Below are 21,692 nucleotides of genomic sequence, written 5' to 3'. Positions count from 1 at the left end.
GGTTGGCTTCATTTTTCAGGGCCGGTTGCTACGTCCATCTTTTATACAGTCTATGGGAAGAGGTCAAGGAACACGACAAACACACCAAAGTGTTCACCCGGCCTTCAAATTTCCCAGATCCCAACATCACAACTCTGACCTGCTGCTAACATCTACAACATCAGACGAGGTCCAGTGTGCATGTCCTGATGGATCGGAGCTGTTTGAATGACACCAGACAATATTTACCAGGTGGTCTGATGCTGTGACTGGTTGTGTGTATGTACATATGGAGTAGTTTCTATTGGAGCTTTTGGAATCTGCCATTCCCAACCTGGATTCACGCCAGCATTATAACAGGCCCATTACGCTGCTGCCTGAAAAACTTACGCTGCAAATTGGGCCGTTACGTAGTTTTCGAGGGTATGTAGCGAGAAAATATTCAACAACAAGCGCCCATGCACTTTCTCTACCATCGTCTTCGCTGCTTATGCTAGCAAATGGCAGCTAACGTCTTCAGCCGCTAACCGTTAGCAGCATTCGCTAAGACCCTCTGTCTGCTACGCTGTCAAAAAATCCTGGAAGCAGCCTACCGACGCTAAATCTATAATTTGAGATTCTTCCTCTGACAAACATGCAGCTCAAGCACCGTTAGCTGCCACCACAAATCTGGTATCAAACCACCAACCGCGAGTGTCACCGTATCCGCCGGTGCTGCGGTCTTGAGGATTCTCACCGTGTTCCCGTCGCCATACCGACACGTCGACAACAAGTATATAAAACCGTTGTCATTAACTTTTCATCTGTGTGACCTTGCAGGCAAACAACAAACCTTCCAAACAACAACAAAAAAAAAAACCCGGCGTGTCGAGACACATTCCTCCCGAACAACGGCGACAGCTCCAAAGGGCTGCATTTATAGTCTCCATGGTGATGCATCCTCAAGAGCGCGTAACAGGGCGGGAGGAAATAAACAGCACATTTACAGACACCTCGAGCTGAGTGAGTAAAATGCACAGCCTGCTACGAGTTCAAGTGCGGATCGTAAAGTCTGAGGAGCTGCTCTCGTCGCGATGACGGCCATTAAGGGCTGCCTCTGGATGTCAGCGGCATTAGAGACGGGAGGTAACGCCGGGTGTCGGTGGCAGGTAGCGCTCGGCCCGCTGGTGGAAACTCTGAAGTTGCTTGTGACACCTTAAAGAAAACTCCAGGTGGTTCTTATTGTTGTAGCTTTGGCCTGTTTTCCCCCTAATCTGTCATTACAGGACGGAGTCAGTGGAGATCTGAGACCATGCTGGGAGCTCCACAGTAAAGTCAGGAGAGACGGTTTGTCTACATGATCTAAGCTGCTTCAGATAGAGGTCGAACAGGAAGCGAGAGCATCGGAGAAGTCGGAAATAACTCGACGCTACATGATAATGGTTGGTCACCAGCTACTTAGTGGATATTTACAAATGATCTGTAAAGGTCAGAATGTACAGTTTGCATTTGTTCTCTACAAATCTTGGTTAACTTGTGTGTTTTTGGCGTTGTCGGACTTTATCTTTTTTTAATTTTTTAAATGTGTATTATTACCAACATTAATTATGATAGCAACATTAACGCCACAAAAACAACGGTGGAAATTCCTGCACGTCACAGCAATTTATTTTTAATTAATTCAAGCAGTTGTAGTTGTTACAAGTACACAACTCTCATGGGATGAATTAACACGCTAATTTACGCTGATTTTCTCCGTGACGTCACATTTTTTTTTTTTTTTAATGTAAGAATGTGTTTGGCGCCTCATTCACTGCAGCTCTTTTTGCGGAAAAAAGAAAAAATACGTTTCTTAATTTGCCATTCATCGAACTTTTTTAACCTGTAGTAAAGCATTTGAGAAGGTGTAAGGATTTGAGTTTGTTGGAAGAAAAAAAATAAAAAATATAATCAGTTCTTTCGTTCCAATTTTACATTTGGAAAACCCTGATGTTAATATTATAAAAGGAGGAGTCAGTTCTGTGTGCCATACTGGACTAAAATTTATATTAGTGGATGTTTTTTTCTTCTTTTTTTTTTTCATCATTATTGATTGTTGTGTCTTCTGTTTGTTTGTGATCTGAAAAAATGTCAAATCAACCCAGAGCATGAGTGAATGTGTTTAAACTGCTTGTTTTGTCACATAAATTATTTCAGCCCTATATTATATTATATTAAATTATACTACTATATGATGTATAGTGCTGTACAATACCAAATTGTATTTATAAAAATGCAAAATATGTATTTATTTACTGCTAGGTATTTATTTAGATATAATTTAGTCGGTTTATCACATCAACTTATGGCTCAGTACAGTGAACACAACCCATACAGGACCCGTTAAATCAGCCTGTGTTGCACTACACTGATTGTAAAATTGTAAAATAATAATTTCTTTACTAGAATATTGTTTTCTCTCTCAGCTCATCCGGTTTCATTTCTGAAAGACTCCACCTGAAAAGAACCTGCTGTGAAATGAATTCAGAATAACACACAAAGACGTGGTCAAGAGTTTCTTTACATATTTAAACATGTCGACGGAAAACCATTTCATCAGGTAGTGGAATCCGTACGTAGCTCTGTAACCTAGAAATCTTTACAATCCTCTCAGGAGACACACTCACATTATTTTTAAATGTGCCTCGTGCCAGGTGATGGAAAAAAAAAAGGTGTATGTGTTTTTCTGAGACACTTCTATTCATCCAAGTGTAATTCATTTCCTTCCAAACCATTTGGCATTTGGATGCAAACTCTGCTTTACTTTAATTTGTGATGCACCTGCAATTTTAAAGCCTAAAAAAAAAACTCTACTTTTTGGATGGCAATCACAATGAAAGGAAAAAGAAGCCCAGTGCTTCTCCCCAGCCTCAAACGAAAAATTCGATGAAAAGCTTTTCAACTAGCCTGAACTAGTGTAAAAGTTAGCAAACCTGGAGGCACGGCGCCATTTCACAGGCAGGCAGAGTGCAAACTATACAGGCGAGCTGCAGGGAGTCTGGCTGCTCTTAATAACACATGAGCTTCCCTCAAATTTTGGGGAGGCCTCTGAAATATCCACAGTATGTTATTTTTTAGTTTTTTTAAACCATGCATTTTTCTATTTTTTTTTCCCACGCATCTTTATGGTCACGTCTCATGTGTAAAATGAGGTTACCATTGATGTGTGATTTAATTTACTTTAATAACGATGCAGGAATGCATTCTGCTCCTGCCACCGCCATTGAAGTGTGGTGGCACGATATCATAAACGTCGCTCACTTTAACGAAACAAACGAAAAATAGATAAATAAATAAAAACCATGCCAACCGGCGTACAACAGAACAGGAGAAGGAGAGCAAAACTTAACCCTGTGTGGGGCTGGAAGCAGCCGGCGGACGCTATTTTTCACCGACACTCTTCCTCACGTTATCAGGGTTTTTTTTTATAATTATTATTATTAGTTAAATTATAAAGGAAAAAAAGAAACCGATGAATAAAAGGTAAATAAAGTTCTTTATAAATGCTGCATCTGTTTTTTTTTTCTGACAATGAAAAAGCAAAATGAGCACCAACAAAAGCCTGGTGGAGCTCACACACTGCAAACAGCTTTAAAGAAATATCTAATATCAACCAGTCCACCATGAAATGTCACATTTATCATGTTTATTATTATGAAATGTTTGATTTTTTTTTTTTTAAACACACAATACCTGCTCATATAGTTTAGTTTTTTTTCTTTAATATTTAATATTTTAAGTGACTGTCTACTTATTTAATCTGATTTTTAAAATCTTTAATCTGATAAATATCAACATGAAACACAACCAGCAGATTGCTTCTATTATAAAAATGATATTTTGTATTGTGATGCACAAATCAGAGCAGAAATCTGAACAGTTGGTTTTATTTGTGTTGACAAATTACAGCATTTTAGATCTTTTGATTATTCAATAAATTAAAAATACCTCCAGTTATTATTATTATTAGTCAAAGTTACTTTCTTGTCAGCTCTGCTACACGTACAGAGAACTGAAATTGCGTTTCTCTCAAACCCTCATTTAAAAAACAGTTGAAAAATATACGTGCTAAAAAATATGTAAGCTAAACATATAATAAGCTACAAAATATACAATCTAAATATATAAAAAATATAAGTAAACACAAAAGCGACCTGAAGAATCTGCATAAGACGCTTATTGAGTCTTTGGTTCCGAACCGGATTTGTAAATAAAAAATAACATGCAGTGAAAACAGTGCAAATCACGTAATATGAATCAACTGACAGTGCAGTAAACTAGCTTTATATGCTGTAAAGTGTCAGGCAGTCCTTGTGCTGCTTTAAGTCCAGTATTGTTATTATTAGTAGTAGTTATAATTCTAATTATGATGAGCTAAATGTTTTTTACACTGCAATTTCCAGGAGGAAAACAAAAAACTAACAGATATCGAAAATGAATAATCTAATAATCAGCTTCCACGTGGCCGGTGCTTCACCCTGATCTGACTCATTTATAAGAAATCTAATTTGGGCCACGCTTGCCTGCAGGCTGATCGTAGCCTCACCAACACTTGAACAGGACGCAGTGATTCATGATTAAAGGAGAAAACAGTGAGAGGGAGGGACGTGAACACAGTGTGGACCGGACTGAAGAAACTCAGCAGAGCTCATCGTTGGTCTTCTAGAGCCAAACAGGTTCACACATGACATTAAAATACATTTAAAGATTTTACACTCAGCTAAGGAGCAGACGTCATGATTATCTACGTCCGAGACAAAGTGTTTGACGATCACCGGTTTGCTTCTAATTCTGTTTCTGAGCTGTGAGACATTTTTCACACCAGATGTTCTGACATGTCAAAGCCCTGTTGGAATATAGACGTGATAGAAAATCTGCTGTACGTTCTTCTTGATATTCTTTTTAGATTGTCTGCTGTGAAGAAGAAAATATTGATCCATTTTTTTTAAGGTCAAATATGTATTATATTCTAAAATTTCGAGTCTTACTATTTCAAACTACCTCTCTTTTATAATAGACACTATCAAACTAAATATGCAGTACGCAGAAATTTGTTGGATTTAATGTGAAACAATGAGCGAGCTACAGCCTGAATAATATATAGATAATATTTGGACGTGTGTTTTTGGGTCTTGGTTAGCAGAGCCTTTCCTTGGCCTCCACGAAATCCTCGAACGTCCTCCATCATCCAGAGACTTGGATGTTCAGATGTACCTCCAGTGTAAGTCTTCATTCATTAAGAATCAAATTGTAAAAAGCTTTTTAAAAAAATAATAATAAATCCAGCCATTTTTCACTATGACTGGATTGGTGGAACAATTTGGTATGAATCAACCTCACACCTCACGTTTCCCTGATTTGTTTAAACTGTAATAAATTGCGATAAAAATACGTCCAAGTTCAAACAGTAGGGCACCGTTTTTCTAAAATACAGTTTAATACTGAAAAGTATGATGATTTTGGGGAGTCAAAAAACTAAAAAATAATAATAGAATTTAATAAAAAAAATTATTGGTCTGAATTAAATAAAACATTATTGCTAACTTTACATTGATGCCCTGAGAGAGGCCATTTTCATTCATTTTTATTTTTTTATTTATTTTTTCTTTATATGATCTTTAATTATCTGATCTGTCTTATTGTTCTGGGTGTTTTGGTGCTATGTGCATTTTAAATCTCGTATTCTACATTACAGCTGCCACACAAAAATATGATAATTACTGTAGTTTTACAAGAATATTTGTTCCAGTGTAGTTGTCCCTCCAAACCTAATCAGCCCGTTAAATGACCATCACTAAAAATAATTGTGTCTCCTTGGAAAGATCCAAAAAAAAAAAAGGAGCTAACCAACATAGCGAGGGTGTGTTTCAACCCAAACCGGGATCTTTTTCTCTAAAACAAACCAAGTGACTGGTGCCTGAACTGAAGCAAGTGAAAGTGAAAGCAAGCCTGGTGTGATAAACACAGTGAGAAGAAACAGGAGCTGAGCTGACGTCTCCTGAGTGGAAGCCTCCTGACTTCCACCTCCTCCTCCGTCCCTTCCAGCTTCCTGAACCCTTCGTTCCTCTTTGCAAACGTCAAGATCAAACGAGGCGACAGGAGCCTGAGGAGGCGACTAGACGTTGGAGGACTTCCTTGCAGTTGAGTTGTCTCCTGCGTCGTAAACATCGCTGTTGATCTTTTCTGTGATTTAACAGCTGCTGACAAATTAACATTGCGTGCTGTTGAGGTTTTCAGCATCAGCGTAACGAAGGTAGAATCCAGAAAATACCAAATAGCGAGCCTTCAATCCCAACATTAGGATTCATGCTGGTGGAACCAAAATGGAGGCCAGCGTGTGTCGTTAGCTCCGTATCTTTAATATATTTTCCTTCCTCGTAATCTGATGATATCGTCGGCTGTTAGTGGGAGCTCAGCGAACAAGAACGTTTTTTTTCTCCAGCTGTCAAACTTGCTCATTCTCCGTCTTTCAAGGACAAGAGGAGCTCCTTCCACAGAGTCTGACAGACATTTTGTTTCTCCACTTTATTGCCTCGGTGTTTTACACTCCCTGCCACGCTTCTTTTTTTTTTTTTTTTCTAAACCTCATGCACCGTGACATGACGACTTCCTGACAGCCCTGTTTTTATAGCCGGGCTTCGTATTGATTTTCAGTTGTGGGTATCTATATCTCATGTTTTATGTTTTCCACCTTATTTCTGTGCCAGTGGAAGTGAGTGGGTGGAGTTATCATGCAGATTCACAGTTCAACCTACACAACTGGAAAAAAAAAACTGTTGTTTGGTTTTGATAAAAGCAGCGAATCAGCAGCCTCCTGATGGCCCTAATGAATGTGTTCACGTCTGACTTGGGCTCTGCTGGAAAACCGCACACAGTGAGCTGGGAGAACAGGGGAGAATTCAATCTCTCCCTTTTAATCAGTGTCTTTCACTGCTCAGAGCGGTGATAATGGGCATGTCAGGAGCCGCAAAAATAGGATGAGCCAACAGGAGCCTAATGGAGGATGGAGAAGAAGAAGAGTGTGTGAGATACACAAGGCTTAGACGGACTTGGAGCCGGTGCTGGGTGGCGCTGGAGCTTCACACAAATGAGGGAAAAGCTTTTTCCTGCCGCAACATTTTTGTCTGTCGGAGCAGAAGCACAAAGAGGACTTACTCATGTCAGTCGGTCTGTCCTCAAACCGGAGCCGTCCGGCTGCTTTTAGCTAAAGAGCTGCCAAACATCAGCATGCAGCCATTAACAACCTTCACGCTCCAACAGATGTGTGGATGTACGAAATGCATTTGCACATCAGCACAGACAAACACACACATAAACACGCATGCCAGCCGCACACAGTCGTCCCCGTACTGACGCTTTAGCAGCACTTCCAAGCACAGCTTGGGGAGTCTCTAATTTTAATTAATGGGAGGCACCAGAGCATGCAGTTCCTAATTAACCCCTAAGAACGATCCTGCAAAGGCATGCAAGTGGAAAAACAGTCTAAAAAGAATGCAATTTACTTTTTTTTTTCTTTTTTTCCCTCGTCGCCCTGTTTCCTTGCTACCAATCCATATGTTGCAAACCACTTTGCAGATCATTGGCAGCTGACAGCAAACTGGCTGATCTTTAATTCCTTTTGCCACCACGTGGAGTGGCAGGGGAATAGAGATTAATTGGTGTGATCATGTAGCTAATTAGGAAAATGAAAGAAAATCAAGGTGGGTTAATGGCTCGACGCAAGAAGACCTACTGTACAGAATGGCGGAGTGATTAGCCATCCAGCGAAGAAAACAAGTGGGCTGGCACGCAAACATCTATTTGAAATCAGAGCATGATCTGGCATTGACACGCAATTACTGTATGCTTTACACTAATTAAGAAAATGTTCATGCTATCTTAAATCCACTCAGCCGTGAAATACACCTACGAGCATAAAATTTCAGTTCAAGTGTACCAGTGTGTCCACAACCCCACCCAACTGTAACTTGGGTCACAGCCCAGTCATTGGCAGTCAAGCCAAGAGCTTCATAGCGCATGCCAAATTCTTGATTTAGAATAAAAGGTGCGGAGGAAAAAACAATCATTCACCAAATACTGCCCCACAGCGAGAGTAATGAAATGTGTCAGTGCCAAGGTAAGTGGCTCATCCGGAGGGGGAACACTGGTGGCAAAGATCATCTTGACATTATGTGCTGTGTTTCCGGTGCCAATACAAATGAGCGTCAGTTCTCATTTGCAGTGCAGCCGGCCTGCACGCTCAGGTTGGAAAGCGTGGACCAAAAAAATAATATTTACTCAATAAAATATCACTAAACAGGATCCGCCGTCTGTCCGGCTGCCAGAATCCAGATGCACCGAGTTGCAGAAGCTTTGTGAGAATTTCGCTGGATGCCATTCGCCTTGATTTTCACACACTGTCACCGCGCCGTCTTAAAGATCCCCTCCAGATGTGTTCACAGAGCCACAAAGAACGCTGTGCTTTGAATAATAAGTCGTGCCTAATGGGATTTTTCCATAAAATGGTGAAATGACATCTAAGCCTCCTCCCTTTTTCAATGGAATCTATGGACATGTAAATATGTTTAATGGATACAATAAGCGTCTGATTTAATGTCAAGATCTTCGATTTCAGCAGGATGCTTTGCCATCTCGTGTCAAACCTAACGTACATCATTCTGTACAACCAACATCCAAATGTCACAGTCAGTCAGGGTTGCTTGTGTTTTTCTGATAAAGGTTTGAGACTGAGGGGGGGAAGAAATCAAGCAGGTTGAAGCTCAGTCATCTTGTCAGATACAAAAATCTCGCAACTCGCCGCGGCCCCCGGTTACATCTCAGTCAGTACGGCTTTATGTAAATACGACAGCCGCAAGGAACGCTTTGGTATTTTGTGTGAAGTGTATTGACGGGAATAACGCAGCTTTAATGAAAAACGTACGACAGTGTTATCAGTGGGAATGGTGGGAGTACCTGGTGGAGGCTACGGACTACATCTGGGTGATGAGATGGTGGCAATACGCACCAGGACAAGACGATCAACAGCAATAAAAAATAAGAATTTTGTGAGAATATTTTATAGTTTCACTTAAATGCATAGAGCACATACTGAACACACAGAGTGGGGTTGTATGTCGTGCTCCCTGCCCGGATCAGAAACAGTCCATCACATCCCTTAAGGCAGGGGTGTCCAATCCTGGTCCTCGAGGGCCACAATCCCGCATGTTTTAGATGTTTCTCTCTTCCAACACACCTGATTCAAATGATCAGGATCGTTATCAGGCTTCTGCAGAGCTTGATGATGAGCTGATCATTTGAATCAGGTGTGTTGGAAGAAGGAAACATCTAAAACATGCTGGATTGTGGCCCTCGAAGACCAGGATTGGACACTCCTGCCTTAAGCCTTTCGACAGTATAGGCCACTATACCTGGCTGGCATCACAACTCCCATTCAACCCTGCAGCCCGGTATAGTGGACTCCAGTATATGGCGACTTTCTGTTACATTCATTTTGATCGTCTATCAGTGGGAATCCCCGTATGTGAACAAGTGATTCAGTCATTCAACAAATCATGCAAATGAAGCAAAATGACGTCGTTTGACCCCAAAAATCACCAGAAAACGGGATTTTCACTGCGTCGTTTCCGAAATGTTTAGAAGCGATCAAAACGAACTACCGTAAATTCCAGACTATAAGCCGCCACTTTTTTCACACACTTTGAACACATGTGGCTAATTTATGGATTTTTATTAGTTTTACAAATTTGCCTCGAGACGAAAGTGACATCGAGAGCAACAACGAAACAGAGACTGAGGAAGTGACGAAGTAATTCTGAGTCTGTCCAGTTCCGACACTGAAGAAGACGACTTTAGTGGTTTTAGTGCAGGAGGAAGATGAAGATAGCGATCAATGACGTTTCCTGGTAGGCTGCTGTATTTTTTATTCTTTTAACCAGCTGTGTTACAGTCACTGTTCGTAAAAAAAGCATTTACGGTACATATTTGTATGTTACTGGTACGTATTTTATTAAAAGTTAAGAAAATCTTTCTGGGTAAATATCTCGTGTTACAACGTGGACACCTGCAGCTTATATGTACAAAACTTATTTTCTTTTTAAAGTCAGTGAATGCGGCGGATATCCAGGTGCGCTCAATAGTCCAGAATTTCCGTAACTAATAAGACTTTGGCTGATGTCTCAGTATATAAGAACTGATAATTAATTGCATATATCACTGGTAATTATGAAGTTTACCTTTTCTTCTTCACACCTGTATTTCACCTGTACGTATATATGACAAGAGTAAACTTCCATATATATTTAACCGTCAACTTGTCTACTTTTGATTGATGGCAGATATGTCATGATGTGAAGTCTACTTATGAATTTATGAAAACCATATCTGATCATGAATTTCAAGCAGAGTGACTTAGTGTATAAGGAATACACATTTACTTAGTGTTGAAAGGGTTAATAAGCTTCTGTCGTCCTTCCTATTGACTCCCCTGCAGGTCTCCTGAGGAATGCTAGTCTGTATCAGCCTGGGCCTCTCAGAGCTCTCCTGGTGGAGGCTGAGGCCAGCAGGGACCAGTGGCTGCCCTCCAGAGATGGGCTTTGCAATCTAAAAAAAACCCCCAAAACACTACAAGTCCTGCTCCGAAGACTCGATGTCGAGGTCCACAGAGAGGCCAGTGAAGGGCCTCCGTGTGTCCAGACCAGCCACTCAGCGACAATTAGACATAGCTAGGACTATGTTTTTCAGACTCGCATGTCTTATTTTCATTTTATTTTATTTGTGATTTCTGTTTTAAATATACAGTCGTGACTCGATAATCCGACACTAAATGTTAAACCTTCTTTTATGTCGGATTGTCAAGACGGAAGTCGAGATACAAGGAGGGCTCGATGCTGGAAGGGTTGTTTGTTGTAAATATTAATTGTTTTTGGTTGTTATAATAACTAGTGTATTGTTAGAACACTATGCATCACTGGATTACACGCCTAATTGACTGGTGCACTTGTGCACAGGCTCGTCGGTTGACATCAAAGGTAAGTGATCCTAAATCTGATAGGTATCTGATCTTTTGCCATGGGACTTGTGTCTGAATGGCCATGTTGCACTTATCTGACATACACGTCATTGATACACGACAAACTAGGGCTGGTCCGAATCGGTCTCTGGATAGTCAGACCCAATTAATGATGAATGTCATGTCGGAGTCGGAATCCAAGGCTGTCGGTATGTTCAGGCTATTTTCAATGGGTTCCGTTCGTTCCTAAAAACCTGTCGGATAGCAAGGTTTAGGATTGTTAAGGGTCAGATTATCGAGCCATGACTGTATTGTTATCTAGATCTCGGTTCACTCAGTCCGTTTAGCCAACAAGAACAAGATTATTATCAATAACAAATCTTTTTTTTTTGTAATTTTCCAAAAAGTATTGCTATTTAAGGAGGCAATGCTAAAGAAACTCCATGATTGCAGTTTGATCAGGGTTCGGAATATAATCAATGCATCGTGAGACCCACATTAACCCTATGAAGTCTGGCATGTTGTTGCACCTTTACCTTCCACACCTTTACCAAAAAGCTAAATATTGGCGCTGGATGTTGTAGGTTAAAGTCCAATATGGACAAAATCTCAACCAATAATGAGTTGGTTAAATATCGCTAAATACATATAACAATGCAGACATGTGGGCCATAGTTCTAATTAATCTAATATACATGAAAAAATAAAACAGCGTAGAGATGCCCACATTGACAGTTTTCATGGCTTTCATCGGGTCTGTAGACTCTCGCAGGCTTCGACAGTATTTGTAGAAGACATGCACATTAGAGAGAAGGATCAAACGCCAGACGCTTCTTCAGACATGACGTGGGGTATGAGCGGGGATGTCGTACCGCATAAATGTACGAGTGAAACAGAATACGTTCTGAATGGAAATTGGGATTTTCCATTAGCGGAACCAGCATTAGCCGGCTTATGTGAGTAATTAGACGTAAGCGGGAAAGCATTTATCATTGTCAAGGACGCACACTCGAAGATATGACTCTCCTTCAGCAGATGTCACCTTCCATTACTGCATTTACACCCTAAAGTGTCATTATCCACTCAATGGAGCTACAGGAATTTCACCTGTTAATAATAATATACGGCAGCTTCTGGAGTAACCACGTGTGTTGTTTTTAAGAACCTGTGGCATAATTTGACATGCAGCTATATAAATGGACCCTGAATTACTCCGTGGTGGTGTCAGGTAAAGGTGGATAAAAGATGGTGTTGTGAGGCAGGAAAGCAATGGTCTTGTTTGGGAAGACTAAAAGTGTAGGAGCTTTTACCGTCATTAACAAAAACAGAGCACACGTTTACTGAGAGTAAGTGTTGGTATGTTTGTTCCGGGGAGATAGTGTGGCAGAAACGTAAACCTTTCAGTCTGTTCAACATAATTACATGGGTTTATTTGTAGGAGGTGCCCAGTAAAATTATGCACCCAGAAATAAATAAATAAAATCCAGCAGGGATTTATTAATCCATCAACCACAAACCTGTTCTTAAAAAAAAACACACGACTGCAATGAATGCGGCGAGCAGCCAGGCAGTGCAGCGAGCTGGTAACTGGGGGAAGTCAAGTGGTAATTTGTTTGAGGTCAACAGTATTGACAGCTAAAGGCTCAATAATAGATTTACAGAGATTACTGTAGTGCTAGCCATTTATTGAGGCGATGATCTGTATGAGCTCAGAGCCCGACGCACAGCTGTATACACATGTGGGCGAACGTCTGACTTCCAGTCTTCAACTGTGGACCTCAAAAGACGTTGATATGCTTTGAGATGTAGAATAAACTCTACACCATATATATGTATATATATTTTAAAAAGCTTTAATTCTTTTGAACAATTTTGTGATTTTACAGATTTCCCATTTTGTTAAATTACAGATAACTAAAGAAATTAACATGTCAACTGCAAAAAATGCCAAAATTTGACTTGACCACTGTACAGTTTTTACTCTAAATGAGCAATACTGTTGTTTTACAGCTATTAATCAGATATCAGTATTAATCTACATGTTAACTGGCTAAAACTGTACATAATGTCACATCAGAAATCTGTATTTTTATTATTTCAAGTTTTTAAATTTGTGGTGTGTGTTTAAATCAGCTAAAAACATCATTACTTTAAAAATATTTGTTGTCATTTTCACCACTTCTAATATTTTTGAACACAATGTAGAACAATTGTAAGTCTCTTGTTTGGTTCAGTTTTTCTTGTCCATATACTAAAATGGGACACGTTGATCCCTTTGGGCAGCTTGTTGAATAAAATGGATTTACTAGAATGCTTTAAACTACATGTTGATGATTTTTAGGGCATTGCTTGCACTTGTAAGCATTTATTTTGGGGCTGTTTCAGGTTTAGTTTCACTAATTTTCCTGCTCTTTTAACATTTATGAACCTGAGTCACGTATGTGGATCTCTATTTCCGCCAATAACATAAAAAATAACAGTCAGTTATGATTTATATATTGTTGGAGGTCACCAGCTTATGTAAGCTAATTAATATATATATATACACATATCACAAGTGTCATGTTCAGTCTAAATCTTTAGATAAAAAGTCAAAAACTTGACATACTATGGAAAAATTATACATTCAATAAAAAGTCAAAACTGAGGAAACAACTCAAAATTTGACCTTTTGTTGTCATAATTTGGACATTTTATATTATTGTCATTAGACCTAGTAGAGGGGCTGCAAGGTGGTGCAGGTGGCAGCACTATCGCCTCACAACAAGAAGGTCGCCAGTTTGCATCCTGGTGAGGACACCCGGGATCTTTCTGTATGGAGTTTGCATGTTCTCCCCGTGCAGCGTGGGTTCTCTCCGGGTTCTCCGGCTTCCTCCCACACAGTCCAAAAACATGTTGAGGTTAATTGGTGATTCTAAATTGTCCGTAGGTGTGAATGTGAGTGTGCTTGGTTGTCTGTCTCTAAGTGTAGCCCTGTGATAGACTGGTGACCTGTCCAGGGTCCCCTGCCTTCACCCTGAGTCAGCTGGGATAGACTCCAGCTCCCCACGACCCCAGTGAGGATTAAGTGGTGTGTAGATAATAGATGGACAGACCTAGTAGATCAGATTAAAACAAATGAAAAGTTCATCAAGGTTATAGAACAAATGTTGCAGTTGAAGTCTGACTCTCTGACAACATCAAGGCCAAGTTGTGGTTTTCATGTCTGGCTCTGCTCATACTTCATTAGAGCCGTCATGGCCCCTCATATTGTACACAGAAGAACAGAAAAGAAGACGGCAGCTGACACCGTAGCATCGTATTGTGATTGATTACTTTGGTGTGTCGGGCACATAGCGGAGGATTTCTGTCGATGCTTCCACTGACAGAGCCCAAACAAAGCTCGAAGAAATAAAGTCTGATTGATGACACAGCACATTTAGCATCACACGCTATGTGGTATACATCCACTTGTGCTAACACTGAGGACATTGTCTGATAATAGAAATGTTCGCTTTAGTGTTTGAATCATACGTTGTCTCGCATACAAAGCAAAAACAACAACGTGTTAAACCACTTCACTGACTGTCTGCGGAGTCTACTCTCTCCGTTTCTGATTTTTTTGGGAGCTTATGTGAACCAACTGGTGTGTTATGTTGTCCAAGCTGAGCTAATGTGAACACAATATGACGCTCTTCCATCAGCAGATTGTCGGTGACAGGCTGAGGGCGCCGGGCCTGGCGGGGAAGGAGGAGGAGGAGGAGGAGGGAGGAAGCAGCTCCGACGATACCGATGGAGAGTGACGCTCGCTGAATCACATGTGGCAGCGGCTGAATGTGACTTTTCTGGGTAACATGCATCGCTGTGAAAAAAACATCAAGTGTTCGCACGCATGCATGTGCTCACGAGCAACAGCTGGAGGAGAGCGTGCATGTAATTTTTCCCCACATGTGCTCGGGCGTTATCCAGATGTCTCGCCGTAATATCTGCGCAGCGCCTCATCAATAACGACCGCAGCCGCCGTCAGAATGACAATGGGCTTCCAGTGGAAAGCTGCCAAACACACTGCACACAGTAGCAGGCTATACATCAGCTGTGTTCACGTATATTAGATAATATGTGTGCAGATTGTCCTTTGTAAGTTGTGCAGGCGACGTGACCGACTTAAAGATGCGACCCTTATAGACAAGAGATGGAGATTTGTTCTGTAATTATCAATCAACATCCACATCATGTGCTCCTTCTGACAGTTATAATGTCAGAGCGCAGCAACCTCTACATCCATAACGTCTCCACTCATTAAACGAAATATGATTAAGTACACTGAGCTTGTATCATGGCTTTCACACAAGTTCATTCGCTGCAGGCCAAGAGAAAACCGATATATATATATTTTTTTTTTACTTTCAACATTGTTCAAACCAACAAGCCAAGAGGTGCCGACCTTGTGTGTTTCAGCAAAGCACTACGAGCACTTTGATTCAATTTTTCTCGTCCTTAGCTGCAGCAGAAGTTGTACAGATGTGTGATTTGCAACCATCATATGAAAGTGAGAGAGGGAGAGATGGAGGAAAACGAGACACTTTCATCTGCAGTCTTGCTATTTACATTATTAGAGGGCTTCTCCAGCACGGCTCAGACACCAGCCGGTCATGCTGCTTCTATACCAGTCATGGTGGCTGACCGAAAATATGTGTTAAGTACATATAATGTGTTTTAACTACTTAGCAGTAATTGTACACAACACTAATTGACAGCATTAATGTACACATCACTGCCTTATCAAACATGCAAAGTGACATTGAAGATCAGTGCATGATATGGGTTTAACAGGCCACATTATATTAACATTAAAATGCATTATGTTGTATACTTGACTGAAAGTTGTGTTTTACCGCCACAACCGAAACAAACTGGTTCAGGGGTTGTGCGCAAAGAATGCAGATCATGTTAACAAAGTCTCATTTTGCATCATCTTGATAAATTAAAGCATCAGAACTCTTTAATCGTTCTCCATAGAAACATCATGCAGCTGCAAAAAAACCATACAGAAAGCATGCATGTGTATGTGATGAGTTCCAGGTGCTGGACAGGAACATGTATAAGTCATCATCTGAAAAATATACTCTGTATACTGGCATAGATGCCCCTAAGAACATTTGATGAATTATAATGTCATGATGGCATTTAGGAAGGAGACTGAAGAAGAGCGTTCAAGCTCGAAACATCACACCTACAGGATGTAGGTTGCAGGTATGAGCCTGCCATTGGTCAATAATCTTTATTGGCATTCCTCGACCTTTGCGTGCTACAGTTCTCCTCACCACGGTAAACAACAACAACAAGCTCCAAGCTGCAACGGATCGACTGAAAATGAAATTTCAACTGAAAGTAAGGACTGCAGTAAAGAGCAGTCTGATTGTTGTTTTGTGGTAAATGGTCTGCACTTATATAGCCAAAGCGCTGTACAATGTGTTTCTCATTCACACATTCACACACATTCATACACCAATGGTGACTGAGCTGCCATGCAAAGTGCTGCCAACTGCACCTTTGGGTTCAGTGTCTTGCCCAAAGACACTTTGGCTGTGGAGGGGCGGGGGATCGAACTGCCAACCTTGCAATTGGAGGACACCTGCTGTACCACCTGAGCCACAGCCGCCCGTGCAGGATTATTCAAGATGGTAGTAATTTAACAACAGCTCTTGGTAGCATCTGCGCCAAAACACACAGTATGTAGCTGACGTAGTTTTATGCAACATGACTGACCAAATGTTCTCTTATGGCTTCATCAAAACGGTGATAGTGACTTTGAGAACCAATCAAGACAGCAACGATTTACAATAGTTGGTTATAAACTACAGCAAAAGCTCATCTGCTATAAACACAACAGACAGTTCACACCCTTTTTCATGCTAAAATCACACGTCCATCACTCGGTACTACTTGCTTGAACAACGCAAACAAACTGCACCACAGCTCGACTGAAAGGGAAGGAGCTCCGTCTCATTATTTGGTCCAAGGAGAGGTTCAAAAAGCGTGACTGAAGTGAACCAAACAGAGTCCAGAGTGGGTTGTTCATTCATTCTGAGGTTGGTGGCATAATATTATCAGCCTCTACAGTTGTTTAATGAATTATTTTATTCATGTTCTTTTTTCGTTTCTTTCCAAAAAAAAAACCACATAAACATGAATCATTAAATGAATTACTTTCTTTTGCAGCTATAGTATCTCATATTTTATCATGCCATTCAGCATTATTAACATCATCTTTAATCATTATTACACAAATTAAACATAATATATGAATATGGTAGAAACAATCACTGTGATTCTTAGCTTACTATGGCTGCTGCTGATGGCGCTAGCATCAATTTAAGTATGACATGTTGCAAAAACACAGGCTCCCGCGTCCCATTTGCAGTTATTATTCACTGGATCACATGACACAGCTATTTATCTGTAATGGAGACAGAGACTGAAGACTTTTGAGCCAAAACCTTCAAAGCCTTTGGGTTAGAGAGGGGGAGGAAAAAAATCTCATTTTTGCTCCAAATCCTAGTGATCAATCTTTCCTCTCGCCCGTCTGTCTGTTATCTGCTCCCATTTGTCTGGGGTCTATTTTGCCCCATCCATCCAAAAACCACCCTATAAAGCTGACTTTTCTGACTGCCTCATCGCACAACATTGGTGCTCTCTCTGTCTAGCCTGAGGTCAGCTCAGGGAATTAGATGGCGTTGCAAAGATAGTGGAAAAATGTCACCCAGGAATGAAATATTGATGGACAGAAAGGCCTTGCCTCTCTCCCTTGCCCTCGAGCGCAGAGCGAGAGTCACGCAGTCGATGGGCAGCGAAGAGGAAAGCCAAAACAAACACACTAATCCGCGGGATGGGAGGACGGACAGAGAGCAATGCGGGAACGCCGCAATCCCGTCCATCCATTCCCTCGGAGGTATCGTTATCTTGTCCCTTCCCTTCTCAGCAAACCATAATCAGATTCACTTGCACTTCACTTGATGTGGTTTATTTCCAGCCAGGGCCTTCCGGGCTTAACATATGATCCCCTTCTGGCAAATAAGGAATCAATACAATGTAAATAAGGAGTGGGAAAATAAATCCAAACATCTCAATTTGCATAACTAGATGCAAGGTAAAGCCGGGGTGAAACACACCGGCCTCAGTTAAGACTCCGCCGGCCGCTTTGGCGAGCCTCAATTATGAAACAGAAGAGAGATGTCATCGCTGAACAAAAGCATCGCGCCGTTTTTTTTGCATTCGCAAACTAAGAACTCATCGAGATGTCACTAATGTCAAGTATGACTCAAGGTGGGTTTTGTGCAGATGAATGTACGGCAGCATAAAGTCAGAGACGTGCCCACTTCAGCCATTGTGCAGTTCAAGTAACGGTGACGGACATTTGTGCCGTTTTTATCATTCTGCAGAACAGGCAGATAATAAAGCCTCGCAACAGCTGGGATCTTAAACCAAAGCTCGGCCTGCTTCATTAGAAGTAGAACCAACCCCCATACACGATGAAGTTCACCCATCACAGTGCTCACCCGGCTCGCTCCCATTCAAAGTCAAACCAGCTCTGAACTCCAGCAGGTACAGTCCGTACGGATCACTCACCGTTAATCCACTTGGCCTCCGGGTCGTGAACCTTGAACTCAGGTTTGAACAAATCCTCCACGGTCAGTTTAGTGTCGCTTCCAGCTTGGTTGTCAGCTGCAAAAAAACAAACCGTGAATTAATGAAGTTGCACAAAAAATACAGATTCCAAAGAGCTGTGAAGGTTTCTGCTAATTAAAGATCTCCTCTGAGCATGCACACGGTTTTTCTGACATCAAAATGTCTAAAACACAGAGTTCACCCTTAAAACAGATGACCCTGGGCTAAGAAAGCATTACAGCACAACATGTTCTGGAGACCAAGCTTTCAGAACACATGTGGCCCGGTACAGGTGCACTTAACAAGACAAATGGAAATTGATTATTTTTTTTTTTTCATCATGTTGCGCTGTGCTGTCAAATAACTTGTGTAACTCGGGGTTATTTACAGTCATCCAGCTCTGCACGTGTCCTCAGCTCTTCAGTTTCTCGCCTGCCTGCACAGTTTCCTTATAGTTTTGCAGCAGACCAAGTTAGCCGCTACCTGTTAGCTTCTGTATTGATTTTTTAAAAATTCTTTTATTAGCAATAAGGCACTGCAGGGCCTCACAGCAGACCGCCTCTGAGATAAACTGTTGGTTTATGAACCAGGAAGGTCACTCAGATCCTCCACTAAAGCGGAACAAAAACATTGAGCGATGCTGCTGGAACAGTTTTCCAAATGATGTAAGCGGAGCTGAAAATATGGATATTTGAACACATAAAATAACACTAAAAGCCCATTTATCCAATTTGGCTTTCATGTCATAACTTTATAACTTCATTTTTCATCACCATTAATATTTTTTTATAATAATTTTTTGTGCACTTTTCATCATTTTTATTTATATTGATTGTACTACCATTTAATTATCTTTAATCATGTTTATTAGTGATTAAATATTTCCTCTCATTCCATTGTGTCGGTGTTTATTAGTGTCTAATTCTATGATTTGTTAGTTAAGCACATTGAGATACATCTAATTTGTTTGTAAAGTGCTATATCAATGGTATTAATATTTAATTAATGTTATTATTTGATGGAGTTTAACTCGCTAAGAGCAATCATTAAGCATTTAGCAAGCTAAAGAGGTTTTTGCAGGCATTAGTGGAGACAATAACAGCACAAAAAGGGCAGTAAGTAGGTTTTAAAGTTGACTTCTGTCTGTCCGTGCAACCTGCAAATAACTAAAAATGAAATGTCCACGGTGGCCACGAGGCTTCCATGTTTAAAAGGGAAAGAACGGATCCTGGTGGGTGTTTACATGAGCTTGTCGCGTCGAGTGTCCTTTAAATCCAGATGCACACTGAGGCACTCACACGCACACAAAGACATCCATGGGAATGAAAAAGACGCGCGTTGTCTGTCACAATGGCATCTCGCACATTCATTACCATGATCATTACTGGGCTAGAAAATCCTAAAGCCGTTCCAGCGTTGCCCCTGGAAATGTTTCATTTTTAATTATGAAATGTTATGCCTTTAGCAGAAAGAGAAACATGCCAATTGTAAGCTCCTTCTCAATAGGACAGCTGCTGATTACGAGCAGGAGGGCCAAGTCGTTTTGAATGTCAGCCATGTTGGCTTTCCTTGATAACTCCACACAGCATGTTTGTTTATGAAGGCAATGGAAGTCTAACCAACTGTGGAATACACCAGAGGAGAATATGGCTGCACGGGCACTGGGCTGTGATGATGTCGCATCTGAGGAAAACCAGAGGATTCTTCATCGATAGACAGATAGACTCACTTGACCCATTTCACATGATGCATTGGTTTTAGTCATTAATCATATAACAAAAATAATACTGCTTTAGGTTGGACACCAGCAGAGGAGAAAGTTGTTGGAAAAGGCGATCTGTTCATTCGCAACTGTTCAGTCCTTTGACAAGAAAGTATTTTGACAACGTGATTCCTTAAATCTGTGATTATTTCCTATTTTGGCCACAGGGGAACAGCAGATTGCAATTAAATTTATGGGCCAAATACGCTGAGCTAAAAGCTGCCTGTAAAGCCTGGTGGTTCTGAGGTAGAGCTGGGCTATAATCCTCTGTAGGATTGTCAATATGAGCAAAACGTTCCATATCTGTTGCTTACTCCTAACATATGGAACCTTTACATGTGCAGCATAAAGTCACGCAGTTGTTTTTATATTGTACGTTCAGTAGTTTTTATTGTGGAAAGTCGGGTATCGACGGGTGTTGAAGGTGCAGCTAGAAACAGGAGAATCACAGCGGGACACTTGACTCGGAGCAAACACAGAACCTTTTAAATTACAGAGCAACAACACAATCAGGTCAGAGTGTTACCTGGCGTGAGGAGGATGACGGACATGGTGATGAGGGAGCAGACCACCAGGATGACCAGCAGAGCGATGGCGATCCCCTTCCAGTTCCTCTGAGGAGGACTCACTCCGCCCAGGTCCTGCACAGAGCGAGAAATCAGGGGAAAAAAAACAGTCAAGGGGTTGGTGTGTTTAATGATGAGTCAGACAGATGTGATGCCGACACCTTTAACCAGATACCAATGAGTGTACTGACAAAAGACGCCGTTAAAAGCCAGATATGTCCTCATAAGCGCCATGGCAACGCAGCTCCATCCTGATGATCAATATCGCGCACGTCTTGCACGGTGCTGCCGGGTACGGTGCCTATTAACACGGGTCCTAGTGGGGCTTTGTATTCTCAATCCAATCCCCTGACATGACGAGGGATTTGCAACGCAGGGCTTTGCATGAGCCACACCGTAAGCCTGAGAAATGAAAGTCAGTGTTTCTGATATGCTGAAAAGCTGAAAAGTATTTGTACGGTTCAGTCACTGCTTGGCCAACCTTTCCTCTGACTCACAACTTGTGACCTGCGAAAGCCGTTTGTTCCGCCAGGCCCAGAGGTCGGCCTTTTGGCATCGGAGTTGAGCATCAAATAAAGATGCTGTTACACTTAAAGGTGCTTAAAGGTTCTTTATCATCAACAGATTCCCACACAAGTCATCAAAGTAGACAAAGAAAAACCCAAATAACAAACAAGGAAAAGAAAGAAACTTGTTGGTTCATTCACTGAGG

General features: G+C 41.1%; 1 protein-coding gene across 1 annotated transcript in view; it reads right to left on the bottom strand.

Annotated features, from left to right (window-relative positions):
• dpp10 (dipeptidyl peptidase like 10) overlaps window positions 1–20,965 on the bottom strand; it is a 114,267-nt gene extending 93,302 nt beyond the window's left edge. The window contains exons 1-2 of the mRNA XM_008298324.1: window positions 20,941–20,965; window positions 18,614–18,709 (exon numbers count right to left, since the gene is read on the bottom strand). Of these exons, the coding sequence (XP_008296546.1) occupies window positions 18,614–18,709; window positions 20,941–20,965 (121 nt within the window). The remainder of the gene's footprint in view (window positions 1–18,613; window positions 18,710–20,940) is intronic.
• Between the last annotated feature and the right edge of the window lie 727 nt (window positions 20,966–21,692).

This window comes from Stegastes partitus, unplaced genomic scaffold (genome assembly GCF_000690725.1).
Source record: "Stegastes partitus isolate 25-593 unplaced genomic scaffold, Stegastes_partitus-1.0.2 Scaffold1305, whole genome shotgun sequence".
Classification (NCBI taxonomy): domain Eukaryota; kingdom Metazoa; phylum Chordata; class Actinopteri; family Pomacentridae; genus Stegastes; species Stegastes partitus.
This window is presented reverse-complemented; position numbering and strand designations above follow the sequence as displayed.